The sequence below is a fragment of the Mya arenaria genome, chromosome 10 (assembly GCF_026914265.1).
Source record: "Mya arenaria isolate MELC-2E11 chromosome 10, ASM2691426v1".
NCBI classification, from domain to species: domain Eukaryota; kingdom Metazoa; phylum Mollusca; class Bivalvia; order Myida; family Myidae; genus Mya; species Mya arenaria.
In genome coordinates, this window is record NC_069131.1 from 12,046,623 (window position 1) to 12,060,778 (window position 14,156).

Consider the following 14,156-nt stretch of genomic DNA (forward strand, 5'->3'; position numbering starts at 1 on the left):
CTTGTTATTTTTTATGTCAAGCAAAAATTCTTTTATTTTATAAACTGTTAAACTAACCAAGGCTTTAACTGCACGTTATGAGTTAGTATTTCATAAGCCATTTACATTTAATGTCAAACAATGGGGACAAATCATACCTAGTCAATCAGGTTACAGGGCTTAAAGGCATCCCTGTTCAAAAACTTAGATGGCAAAATCAAAATAAAAGAAATAATAACTGAAAATAAAAATAAAATAATGCATTCTCGAGCAATTTTATTCTTGCATCTTATACAAACCTCAAGAAATGAATAAAATCGCTGTAAAGAGGAAAACAAATGTGATTTGTATTGAAAATATAGGTACAATTCTCTATATGTATGTCTGTCACCTTTCAAAAACAAATACTTGAATCTCTTACTATCGGAAAATAGCTCATTGAGCTAATGCTTCTAGTTTGCATATACCCGACTTAAAATAGATTCTTGTATCTTGTACATATACCTTTTCTTAAATATTTTCTACATACATGTAGTTTTCTATACAACAACCCAAATTCCTTAAAGTTCCCCAAAATACAAATCTAGATTAAACCACCTGTATGATTCTAACCACGCAATCACAACTCACGTTATCATTCCCTTTGTACGGCACAGATCCCCGACCTCCAGCGATGCTGAAACCCAGCCCGCCCTCGTTCCTGTACAGGGTTGTCTCCACCTGTTCTCCGTACACCTCGGTTCCTGGCTCCGGCTCGAAAGTCACAGTTGCGAAACTTGCCGGGGGAACCGGCTCCGAGATGGCCTCACGCTCCTCTTCTTCCTTGTTAGCCTGGAACCAGAGTCATCAGATTTAAATTGTAAAGAGTGAACAAATTTCAGTAACTGGATTTGTCGTCAAACCATTAAGACAGAGATTTTGTTTAAGTTTTAAGATTATCGGCAAAATTAATCTGGGGCGGTATTCAATAAGCATCTTAGTGAAAATTTTCAACTAAGTGAGAATTTCGTAATTTTTGACAACAATTATTTTAAATACACGCTACTTTTCATCAGATTTATTCATATGCATATATTGTTTAGAACATTTTCTTGCTTAATTACATATTTTTGGTCACTAAAATGGTGTATAAGCATTGTTAGTTTCCTTAAAATTCAAATTAGAAAAAAGGCATTTTTTCACTAAGTTGAAAATTGTTACTAAGATGCTTATTAAATACAGCCCCTGAACAATAAGTTGATCAAAGAACAGCACATTTTACTTTAGAAAAGTGATTTTTTCACTATTGATTAGTGATGATTAACCCAAATAATAAAATCAAAGCATTAAGGATTCCTGTAAAAAAGCACCTAATTCTCAAAATGTTGAACAATTAGGATCAAGATTATGTCTGTCATGTCCTCCCATACATCATGTTCAAGAACAATCTCTCTATTGACCCCACCTCTATTTCTTCAGTTTCCTCCTCTTCCTCTTCTTCTTCTTCCTCCACTTCAGATTTTTTAGGAACAATGGATTCCCGTCCAACCACCATGGTGATGTCATTACCGCTGCTCTTCAACACATCAACAGCTTCATAGTGGTCAGAGTCATGGAGGGTGACACCATTAACCTAAAAGAGGGGTAACAGGTTTGGAAAATTGTATGATGTAAGCAGAATAGCGGTCTTCAAAATTAAACTTTTGGAAGGACAAGTCCAAATGTTTACAGTAGTACTTGGAATAATTTTTTACAACAAACCCTGCTAAATAAAAATTTAGCATTTAACTAGCGCAGGGCTTGTGGGCTCATGCTATTTTCAACCACTGGAAAAGTTTTAACTTTTGGTTTGTGGTCACCAAGCTGAACATGTGGGCATTCTTCGAGAACTTTTGTTTTCCCCTGGCCCAAGTTTCTTCAAGTCCCTTAAAACAGGATCAAGTTTATATCACTCTTTGTTTTGATATAATTTGTGGAATAATTTGATTTTAAACGGACTTATCATTGTGATAATCAATATTTTTTATTTTGTTAAGTTAGGCAGATTTCAATATAACTGCAAGATACTTAAAAAACATTAACAAGTGCTGTCATAGTAAGTGACAATTGTCTTTGAAGTATCTCAAGTGTGATTCAAAAGTGACTGTACAATTAAGTCTGAAGTCTCACCTTCAGGATTAATCCTAAACTTTAGAACCCCAGAAATGAAAAATAAGCAATCAAGCTCAAGTGTTTAACCAATGAAAATGACTCGACCACCAACTAATGCTTTAAGTACTCACAGAAAGTAGTTTATCCCCGACCCGAATGCCCGCCTGGCCGGCTGGTCCATCTTCCGTCACCCGCGAAATGAAGATGCTCTACAAATACACAAAATGAAGCTCTTCTGTTTTACCCTTCATACAATAGATAAGGATTAAACAAGTTAAAGGTACCCAATTAAGACAGCTTAGCTATGATATTAGATTAGATAAACAAACTATAAGCCTATGAGCAGAGACCAAAAGTGACTGCTTTTACTGAACTCTTTACTTTCAAAATAAATTGTAAGAGATCTTTTTACCAGAACCATTCCAGTTTTACCAAAGTGTGTTTGTGATTCAGTTGACCTATGCAAAGACAATGCTTGCTCATTCATGAAGAATCATTCAACAAAAGAAAATATTCTAAGTAAAGCTACCCTCTTGCTTTGATGAAAATGTTATCCTGACTACAACCCTGTACATATCAAGTATTGCCTACCTCGTCCATGCCTCTGAAGGGTGTGGATCCCTTGCCCCCAGCTATAGATATACCCAGCCCCATGCCAGGTTGTCTGTGAATGGACACACGGATTTCTTCCTCAACTACCTCTGTCTCCTATAAGTAAATGGAAAAAATGTGAACAAAACCTTTACATGAACCATACATGTGCATTTGATTCAGAAAATCTTCATCTCAACAACTTTCCCCTAATGTTTCAAGACTCTTGGTCAAATGTTTTTGGAGTTTTGAATGACACAAGTTCACACTTATGGACAGAATCATGCACAGGCGAACAGACATAAATGGCAAATCTATATGCCCCTTGGGGCATAAAAATACATACAAATAAATTCACTGCAGACCAATGGTACATTGTATACTTTTAATGCACAACTTCCTTAATATCAATTACTAACAGTGATTACAAATGAGCATCATTAACATGTATTTACGGAAACAAAAACTTGACAGAACCAGAGACAAATTGACTATATAAGATCCACTTTCAGCTATGGTTGCAAAGTCTGATACTGGCCAGTCACTTACATTATCCTGTTTCTTTTGTGCCAGTATTTCAAGGACCTTGTCCTTGGCGTCATCAGTAATGACGATTCTCTTCCCCTTCTTGTGATGTGGTGTGTCTCGTCGACGTAGCGGCGTCTTACGATCGTCCTCTTCGAAGTCAAGATCAGATGCGAAGCCGACACGCTTCTCCTGGTACAAGTCATCACTGTCTTCTTCATCGTCCTGGGGGCAGAAATATGGATATATAAAACCCTAAATATGGATATGAAAAACATTCATTATGCAAAGACATTCAATGCGGATACTGAGAAAATTATTTATATATTTATTATTATCTTATAAAGGATTTATAGATTATCCCCATTCAAGTAGAATTAAAGAATATTCCCGTTCAAGTAACATTACTTTCATACTCATAAGTGCATAAACATATAACATCAGTAATATCACGAAGTAATAAATAGCTGCAAAACAATAAAATTTCATCACAAGAAATATCAAAGTATTTGATAACAACTTATACAGAAATATAATTTAAGCAATACAGCTTACATGTTTCATCCTCCAGAATTCTTGATTTAATTTATACATTTTCCAAACGTTCCTATCAAGGCAACCCTGACTTAAATTTTCACATAATGATCCATGAAGCTTTGAATGATTAAGGAAATCCCTTCCTTTAAATTCAGTTAATAAATATTTGTTTTCACTTTGCTGTTCGCATGTATTTCGTCATTATAAATAGACTTCAAATTAGTTGTTCATGCAGTTGTAATTATAACTATTAATTGTTTGATATAAAATACATGATCACTCAAGAAAGATATCCTTGATTAACTTCCTGTACTATCTTCAGCTTCTGACCACTTCAAAGTTTCCTGTGAAACAGAGTGGGTACATGCTTCAGGCCACTTATAAACAGATCAAAACTCAAAACCTGAATGAAAAACCAAGTTCCGGACAAATAACAATGCATAAGATGTAACGGAAACAGTGATAACACTTTCTTAAAATGAGTTTTTAAAAATCAACAATTCATAAGAATGTCAATTATAAATCGTCCTCACAGGAAGTAACATTTTAGGTTACATTTAACCATTACTAAATGAAAACCAAACACTGAAACCTTGGCAACATGCGATACTTTGGTATGAAGCCAAATAGTGGGCATATTCCTTACTAGCCGTGTCACTACAATATCTTCAACACTTACCACCTCATCGTCATGCTGATCGTCTCGATCATCCTCATCCTCATCTTTCTCATCTTCCTCTTCATCCTCATCTGAATCCTCATTTTCCTCCTCATCCGCATCACGATCCTCCTCCAAGGCGGCGGGCTGAGGAATCGTCATTGTGGTTGTCACTATGGTTACCTCACGTAGCAACGGCTGGGATTCTTTTGGTGGGTCCTCCTCTTCACTTTCATAATCGTCTGCTGGTGTTTTCTCTTCGATGTATTTACTGCGGGGTTCTGAATCCAGTCGTTTTGTCTCCAGTTCTGGAGCTGAAGTATACATGAATTGTTACAGACTTAAAATGTATACATACAAGGAGATCTACTTTGCCTAAATTTGTGGCTCTAAGTTTCCAGTTCAGGAGTTGCAGTTAAATCTGGTACAATTACAGGTATAAATCTTACTTAAATGTTATGAAAGATTGAAGCCTATTTTTGAATATCGTTTTCTGACCAGTGCTCCCATAATACCAGTAATTTTAACATCAATTCAGACAATCTCCAGACAAATTTCAAATTGAAAAACAGATATAAGTCAAATGGCAGATTTAAGGTCAACTTCAAGCTACAAGTCTTTTCTGAGCATCTAAACTTATACATATTTGAGAGGATAAATTCATTGACAAGCAAATTACACACTGTAAGCTTCACAAACCTCTGACAACGACAGGTTCTTCCCGGATGGAGGATTTTCTCTCTGGTGGGTGAGGTCTCTCCCGTTTTGGTGGTGGAATCTCCATCGTCATGTCAGCTAGGGCGTAACTCTCACGCTGGGGGACGAATGAGCTCACCTGGAGTGGTAAATAACAGTGAAACATGAAACATAAGCTAAGTTGGTATATTATAGTTTAGGCCAGGAGAATGTACCCTGCTGAGTCTCAAACCCTGGACTTTTTAGCTAGAGATGGACAATTATATCGAGATGGACAATTATATCACTAGACCACTCATTGTAGCTTTTTTTTAGTGTACACCAATGCAAAAATATCCTAAGATCAGGAAATTCAGCCCCAGCCTAAAATTGGTTTATGATTTTAACTTGTAAATTCAAATAAACCTAGTTTAACATTTCCATTTGATAAGATGGCCCCTTAATTGGCAATAAACTCGTTCACCATGACAATTTGACATAATGGCACAACATTTTTAGATCGTGGCTGTATAATTTACAATTATATTTCATACCAGTTTCATATTGTCATGATCATGCCATGGTAACTAAGACAATATGCTCACTGCTGCCTTCATAGCTGTAGATTATAATAAATACTAAATGTAGGGCTTTGGCCAGGTTTTAAAAAGGACAGGAGGCTGCAGGAACGGGACAGTATGCTGAGGGACAAAAAGGCACATTGTATTGGGCAGTGAATAATTAAAGCATTATGAAATTCATAGAAAAATGTTATAAAGTGTGCATATTTAAACATTAGGTTTCAACTACTAAATATGTAGTGTGTTTGAATTCATAATCATATTTCAAGTTTTAATCAAAAGAAAAGAAATATATTTGATTATCTTAAGCATTTAATTCCTTGAAGGCAGGAGGGTGCACATTCTGGTCTCCAAGGGGCCGAAGGGTGCTTCCAAAAACAACAGGGTGCAGCACCCTCCCATATATTCCTTCTATAAACCTCCTAAAACCTGAAAACGTAAGTGAGCTTAGACTAACAAAAATGCCAGCTTATTGCGCCTACCTGTTTGGCATCTTCATGATGTGGGATCACATGCCCGTCAATGCCCTTGGTGGCCTTGAACTTGGGATGCTTGCCCTTCAGCTCCTTTGGATGGGGCGTGTCATGGCGGACGAACGGCTGAAAACAAAATACTGGTCACTTCAATTTCAAGTTAACAAATGAATAAAATGAAATACTGGTCACTTTACTTTCAAGTCATAAAATGGCTGAAAGGTCAACTGATTAAATACTAGTTAACAACATATTCAACATCTGTTCAACTCAAATCAATTTGATAAGTTAATCAATAAGGTAAATAAATGAAGGATCCTAAAAAACTATTCTGGTTTAAATATGTAAATACGAACTTCAGATTGATATTCATCAATGCCCAATCATACATACTTGTGTGAACACCATTAAAACCTGAGCTTTTGTTTGAGAAAATTGTCTACAACTCCAGAAGTTCATTCAAAACTAAGCTGCTACTGAACATTATTTTGTTAAGAACGGTCTTCGGTTTTAAATAACATCTCCTCATATAGGCTTTTATCTTTGTAGAAATGACCGACAGTAATTCTGATACAAGTCATAGTTTGTAATAGCAGGCATTAACCACAGTATAACTTACAGCAGAGTTATGAAACTTCAATGATAAGCTTTTTATTCTTACTAATTATAATAAAAAATAAATGCTGTCTTTTTTATTATCTTTAGGATATTTATCCTGATGTGAATTTTGGACACCAGTTTGCTTGATTCTGACTATTTTAAGTAAGAATGATTGTCTAATTCCTTTTTATAAAAAAATAAACTTGCACTTTATTTTTCTTTAAAAATTATATATTTCAAAACAAAAAGAATAAAAGCTGATCCTTTACAAAACATGAGTAGAATATTTCTTCCATAATCCAAAACCAATGTCACCTTGTCAAAGTCACTATCATCACTCTCCTCTTCATCATCGTTGGTCTCGGCAAACCTGATGACACTTTCCCGTACTTTCTCAGGCCTGTCATCCTTCCAGCTCAGTCGGCTGTCCTTATCAGTAGCTATAGAGCCCTGCAGCAGATTCTCTGTAAATACAGGGGAGTTCACTCATAAAATCATTGTCAACAATTTGTTAAGTGATTTAACAGACCAAAGTATCCCAATTCTGAAAATCCTGGCCCCAATTTCTCGAAACTTCTTAACAGGCTTAAGTAGCTTATTTCAATTAGCCAAAATAATACTTAAATTAAATTTTGATAAATGAAAAATGGTTTAATGTAATTAACATATAGTCAATTCCTTTTGAAAGTTAAAAAACTCTTAAAGAAGTAAATATTATACAAATTATTTAAAAACAAAAATAGCGAGTTTAGCTTAATCCTGCTATAAGGGACTTAGGAAGTTTGGAGAAATTGGGGCCAGAAAATTATGTTTAAGCATGAAGGATTCAGGCCCAATGCAGGAATACCTTACACCATTGCTGAAATTGTCTCAAAAGTCATTTACATCCATTCGAAGGTACTTTTTACTATTTTTGATGCCAATACCCAGCATTATCAGACTTAATTAACAAGTTGTAGGATAGTTGTAGGATAGTCTGAATTTGAATGCTTCCAATTCTGATTGCATTTGGTCATCTCTGTACAATGTACGATATTAAAATACTGTAGAAAAATTACTTTTGTAATAAGTAGGTCAGGCAGCTGGAAAAAGACTCTAATTTTACTAAATTATGCCTACAGAATAGAGAAATGTGCATTGGTCAGTGTCCATGCAATACCTATACTATTTTTATCCGCTAATACAAACACTACAGTTCGATGAAAAAACATTGTTCTTTTACATCTATGAACAGTTGTCATTTAGAACCTCTTATAAAGCTTCCTTTTTATCATAATTCTGATATCACTCCTCGCTCAAAAAACTGAAATCTCCATATTCCAGGAGTAAGAAAAAATCAATTGATTAAGGAAATCTTCTAAGTATTTAAGGGGATTCCTATGAATGAAGACCTTAATTAAACAAAATAAATTGATCTTTATTTCAAAGAACTAATGAGCATTTTCCCCAAAAGTACCAACTAAATGTGATCTGGCAAACTTGCATCCTGAATACACATAATAACACCTCCTGTCACACCATCGATAAGAGACACTTTCAGTAATGTTCATGTAAGCAAAATAAGGCCATCTTCTACGTGATTAAATTTAATTTCATACTTTCTGGAAGTGTGAGAAACATTTTTTTTTATAAATTGATAGAAAATGCAGTATTTTTAATAATCCAGTATTACTCGTGTGTTTCCATTTAATGTTAACCATAGAAAACACAGACAGCACAGTTTCAAATGCTTAGGAATATTGATTTTGTATGGAAATAAAAATTGTCATCTTTTTTTTATCATTTTAAAAATAAGAAGTCATGTTAAACTACTTAAAATGATTCCAAAAACTTCCATTCATTGAAACCCTTTACCTATGCTTTAACTTATTTTATATATAAAGGAAACGCAACAACTCTATTCATGTAAAAAGGAAATGCATAAACTCTATTCGTGTAAGAAGGAAATGCATCAACTCTATTCATGTAAGAAGGAAATGCATTAACTCTATTCATGTAAGAAGGAAATGCATCAACTCTATTCATGTAAGAAGGAAATGCATTAACTCTATTCATGTAAGAAGGAAATGCATCAACTCTATTCATGTAAGAAGGAAATGCATAAACTCTATTCATGTAAGAAGGAAATGCATCAACTCTATTCATGTAAGAAGGAAATGCATCAACTCTATTCATGTAAGAAGGAAATGCATTAACTCTATTCATGTAAGAAGGAAATGCATCAACTCTATTCATGTCAGAAGGAAATGCATTAACTCTTTTCATGTAAGAAGGAAATGCATCAACTCTATTCATGTCAGAAGGAAATGCATTAACTCTATTCATGTAAGAAGGAAATGCATCAACTCTATTCATGTCATGTAAGAAGGAAATGCATTAACTCTATTCATGTAAGAAGGAAATGCATTAACTTTTTTCATGTAAGAAGGAAATACATTAACTCTTATTCATGTGTAAAAAGGAAATGCATCAACTCTATTCATTTAAAAAGGAAATGCATCAACTCTTTTCATGTAAGAAGGAAATGCATCAACTCTATTCATTTAAAAAGGAAATGCATCAACTCTATACATGTAAGAAGGAAATGCATCAACTCTATACATGTAAGAAGGAAATGCATTAACTCTATACATGTAAGAAGGAAATGCATCAACTCTATACATGTAAGAAGGAAATGCATTAACTCTATACATGTAAGAAGGAAATGCATCAACTCTATACATGTAAGAAGGAAATGCATTAACTCTATTCATGTAAGAAGGAAATGCATCAACTCTATACATGTAAGAAGGAAATGCATTAACTCTATTCATGTAAGAAGGAAATGCATTAACTCTATTCATGTAAGAAGGAAATGCATCAACTCTATACATGTAAGAAGGAAATGCATTAACTCTATTCATGTGTAAAAACGAAATGCTTAAACTCATTTTCATGTATAAAGGAAAAAGCGTTAAAGGCATAAGGAAAACAGGAAAAGGCAACAGTCAACAGTTGGACTGTTATATTGCCGGTCAAAATAACATACAAACAAAAGATGTGAAGAAATGTTCTTGCCAATAAAAACCTAAAATTCATACAGAAACACAGATATATTTAGAAGCTGAAAAATAATGATGCTTAATGGATTTGTAACCCTTAAACAATTGTAACTAAAAAACATGGAGACAAATCCATACATTTAACGCTTTAGAAAACCATATCCATGATTCTATGATATACGAGGGTTGTTCAGAGTTTTGTGACTGTGTTTTATGTTGACAGGCCGCATTATCACAAAAATACTTTTAAAGTCAAATCTCAGTCTCAATCTCCACTCATCTTATCATTTCTCAAGTACACTTTAAAAGTAAGTGACTTTTTCCTCTAGCACTATCTTTCAATGAAATGTTGACAAATGTTTTCCATCAACATACTTGACGTGAAAAAAACATTTTAAAAATAGTAATAACATTTAAAATTTTAAAACATACTAATATGCTTTTATGTGGTAAAATAAGTGAATATTCAGATCAAGATTCGACTGAAGTATTTTTGTGATATTGGGGCCGGGTACTCGTGTGATCATATATCGGTTCATAGCAGGGTTGGTATAAGAACCACTTACTTGATTGTCTCTTATTATTATTACGGTAGTTTGTATAAAGACCCATGCTCAGTCTCAAAACTTCCCTAGCAACCCTCATATATGTACATGTATGTTATATGCAGGAATAAGTGAAACATACGGGATTTATGAATGACATTAACAAAATGCAAATATGCTAAGTGATACAATGTTAAGACTGCACTAAAAAATATCTGGTAAACTAAACAAATTAAAACTCCTTTACGTAAAACATTATGCTATTAGTAAATTTTTCAGGTTTTATTTGTTGAAAGTCCACCATGCCTTATGTGGAGTCATTAGATCTGCAGTAATCTGCAAATCCTTGGACAAATCACTTGCCTTAAAGCCTAGTCTATAGACTGACCTTTGACCTATTCCCCGCAAATTTAAAAGGGGACATCTACTGACCATTACTAATGTGCATACCATGTTTGTGGACATCACAACAAATTTGTTCAAAAGAAATTGATAAGAAATAAAAAGTGACGCTGCAGACAAGGACAATGCCTGACAAAAAAATCCCTATTTGCCTACTAGGCTTCGCAGGCAACACAACAATGATAACATACAATTTGTCCATGAAACACTAAGCCTAGTCTATTCACTCAGACTACAAATTACTCTTACAAACAAGATACAAATAAATGAATTCTATCTGCCATTTAGTTGTTATCCATGTAATGCTTTTACGACATACAGGAATAATATCATATACTTGATTTATAATGTTTCCTGAACTAGACAAATATCCTCACCATGATAAAGATCTACCTTGCTTTCCTCTAATTAACTGACTCGACAGAATCCAGTCAGTAAAACACAACTCATTAGCAGTTCAGAATTGTTAAGATGTTTTATTTGCTATAGGTTGTAGGAAAATTTCTAAACATGGCTGCATGCCATAAATAACATCTCATGTCTCGATAATGCTATAATTATGTCTGCAAGTATCGGGTACACTTGTTCCTCTCTCCCACGCAACAAAAGACAAGGACAATCAGTTCCACGCAACAACAGACAAGGGACATAACTCTTTTGCAACAACAGACAAGGGACATCACTCTTTTGCAACAATAGACAAGGGACAACACTCTTTTGCAACAACAGACAAGGGACATAACTCTTTTGCAACAACAGACAAGGGACATCACTCTTTTGCAACAACAGACAAGGGACAGCACTCTTTTGCAACACAGACAAGGGACATCACTCTATTGCAACAATGGACAAGGAACATCACAACAATACATATAGAATATAAATGTAAAACTAGAAGCAATAGTTCTCTTTGGTGAAAACTGTTTCCTTATAACAGAGAATAAATAACTTATTTATTACTCTGACATTAGCATGATGTATGGTGAATTTAAAAGCCTTTTAAAATATTGGCAAAACAATTTCAAAATTTCCCTATGTTGGCTCAGCTTAAACTATTGCTCCTAGTCTGGAAGTCTTATCTTTTAAACATATACATTTATCATACATGTGCATAAATGTGTTACCATCAATATCAATGAAACAGTTCGAATGTTAAAACTTCTGATTTCCGATTACATAGTTGATTGTAATATAGGGTTCATAACTTTAGAACACTATCAACGCAAGAATTACATGTAGCATTTGAACTGTTTCACCGTAAACTCCCCAGTATTTAGAGCTACATGTCCAACTGTGGTCTAGCATCCTTCAATCAAAGACTACAAAATTATAACTCATGAATATTAATCCTCATATATGGGCTAAATGCAGTGTTATCAGAACAGGGCTACATAAAACCAGTCGGGGCCATTCCACCACATACCCGCTGGCCCTTTTCCCAAAATAAGGGCCCCTCTTGCCCCAAATCGAGCCCTGTTGGCAAGCTCCATCCGCACAATAGGGTCCATTGTATCCACCTCATCAACTGTCAGAATTTTGGGGTTGGAGAGTTAAACATTACACCAATTTCTTATTTACAAGGTGTTTACACTAATGACAAGATATAAAGCACTGACCCCCTTTCTCGAAACATCTTAAGTCACTTATAACAGGATTAAGATGAGCTCATTCTTTTTGTTTTGGTATAGTTTGTGTTATATTTACATCCTTTAGAATATTTGGACTAATTTTGTTATAGTAAAACTAACATTAGGTAAGAAATTTGGCTTAATGAAATAAGCTACTTAGCCTGTTACGCTTCAGAACTTTCGAAAAATTGGGCTGGGGTTTCTGATTAACAACCATAAAAATAACAATTTGGCCTTTTCATAATACATTTTGTAAATAATATGACTACAGCAAGAGACTGCATTTTTGTTCTCATTTGTGACTGCACTTGTTGAAAAAAATGCATCTTAACATAATCCTACCAACTTTTCATGCTTCTTAACAAAGCTGATATCTTGGAGACATACACTAGAACAAAAGTTATAGAATTTTGAAAAACTCCCTGCCTATTTTTAAATTATTTATCCCCACATCCCTCCCCACCCCAGTAAAGCATATACACACAATCAACTACAGCATACTCCCCTCCCTTATACCCCTACCCCATTATTAACACACCATCTGGTCTGCCCTGATCCCCACCTCGACCCTCACACACCATCTCCTACAGTGATACCCGCCCATGCTCTTGGTGTAAAAGGCCTGTTGTGGCAGGAGGTACAAGTGAGGACCTTCCAGCCCATCCCACCCCATAATATGCCCGCCCCCACCCCAACAAACACACAAATGCCATGTTCTACAGTGTTACCCACCCATGCTCTCGGTGTGGAAGGCCTGTAGAGGCAGAAGGAAGCAGGTGAGGACCTTCTGGCCCATCCCACCCCCCTAATATGCCCTCCCCACCCGATCATATACACACAAACTCCATGTCCTACAGTGTTACCCACCCATGCTCTCGGTGTGGAAGGCCTGTTGTGGTAGAAGGAAGCAGGTGAGGACCTTCTGGCCCGTCCGCTCATCAAAGTCTGTCTGGAACTTCAACATGGGCTGGGCCTGGTTCTCTGATAACCACAGGGCACGCAGATTCAGGTTGGTGACAGTGATAGGAAGGTACTCCAGTCTGGAATGGTAGGTTACATTATACTAATTTGTTATAGTTTAGCGCAAACTAAAAATGGCTGCACATGGTTCTCAGATACTTACAGGACATGTAGATTAATTTAGAGAACAAACTGATTTGTTTTAAAGTATTCGAAAAGTGTCATTTTTGTCAAGAAGCTATTTAATTATACTAGTTCAGTTACATTATGACTTTTAAATGCATTTGTCTTGTTTAAGCTGATCGAAATGCCATTTCCTGGTTTTGACCATTTTTGCTTGCTTTGGGAAGTGAAGGTAAGGAATTCCAATAGCTTAGCCCAGAACTATAGATATTCTGTACAAGTGTATTGTAAGCCCTTGTGTAAATATTCATGTGTAAGGTACACCTTAGCTTCACTCAATAAAATGTTATGGCGATTGTTAAAATGTAATGACACATTAAAGTGCAAACACACATGTATATTTTACATACACAATAGGCTTGATCCTAAAAGCAGAGCTTAACTGATTAAAAACACTGCATAGTGCTTCCTTCCTTTGTATTAAACACAATGCTTGACAAGGGAAATCACTGCATAGAAATTGAAGTGATTCTATACCATATCTTTGATTAGGTCAAAACAGTTGTACCCACAATGGTCGTAAAATCATCTTTGTAATGGCATGCACTGACAACAATTTTAGTATCATGTTTGATTTTATATAGAAAATGACACACATTATTTTATTCCAAACTTTAACCCTAATCTGTAACTCTGCTAGTCCGAATA

At 35.1% G+C, this 14,156-nt stretch overlaps 1 protein-coding gene across 14 annotated transcripts in view; it reads right to left on the minus strand.

Moving 5' to 3' along the window:
- LOC128207037 (protein scribble homolog) overlaps nt 1-14,156 on the minus strand; it is an 82,913-nt gene that overhangs the window by 33,412 nt on the left and 35,345 nt on the right. For 12 of the 14 annotated variants that reach the window (XM_052909848.1, XM_052909839.1, XM_052909847.1 and 9 more), the window contains exons 12-23: nt 13,233-13,405; nt 12,161-12,262; nt 7,065-7,213; nt 6,159-6,275; nt 5,120-5,255; nt 4,442-4,734; nt 3,250-3,450; nt 2,701-2,817; nt 2,241-2,318; nt 1,424-1,591; nt 610-810; nt 279-299 (exon numbers count right to left, since the gene is read on the minus strand). In XM_052909848.1, coding sequence (XP_052765808.1) covers nt 279-299; nt 610-810; nt 1,424-1,591; nt 2,241-2,318; nt 2,701-2,817; nt 3,250-3,450; nt 4,442-4,734; nt 5,120-5,255; nt 6,159-6,275; nt 7,065-7,213; nt 12,161-12,262; nt 13,233-13,405 — 1,756 coding nt within the window. The remainder of the gene's footprint in view (nt 1-278; nt 300-609; nt 811-1,423; nt 1,592-2,240; nt 2,319-2,700; nt 2,818-3,249; nt 3,451-4,441; nt 4,735-5,119; nt 5,256-6,158; nt 6,276-7,064; nt 7,214-12,160; nt 12,263-13,232; nt 13,406-14,156) is intronic. The other 2 variants (XM_052909840.1, XM_052909836.1) reach the window with 2 other exon arrangements.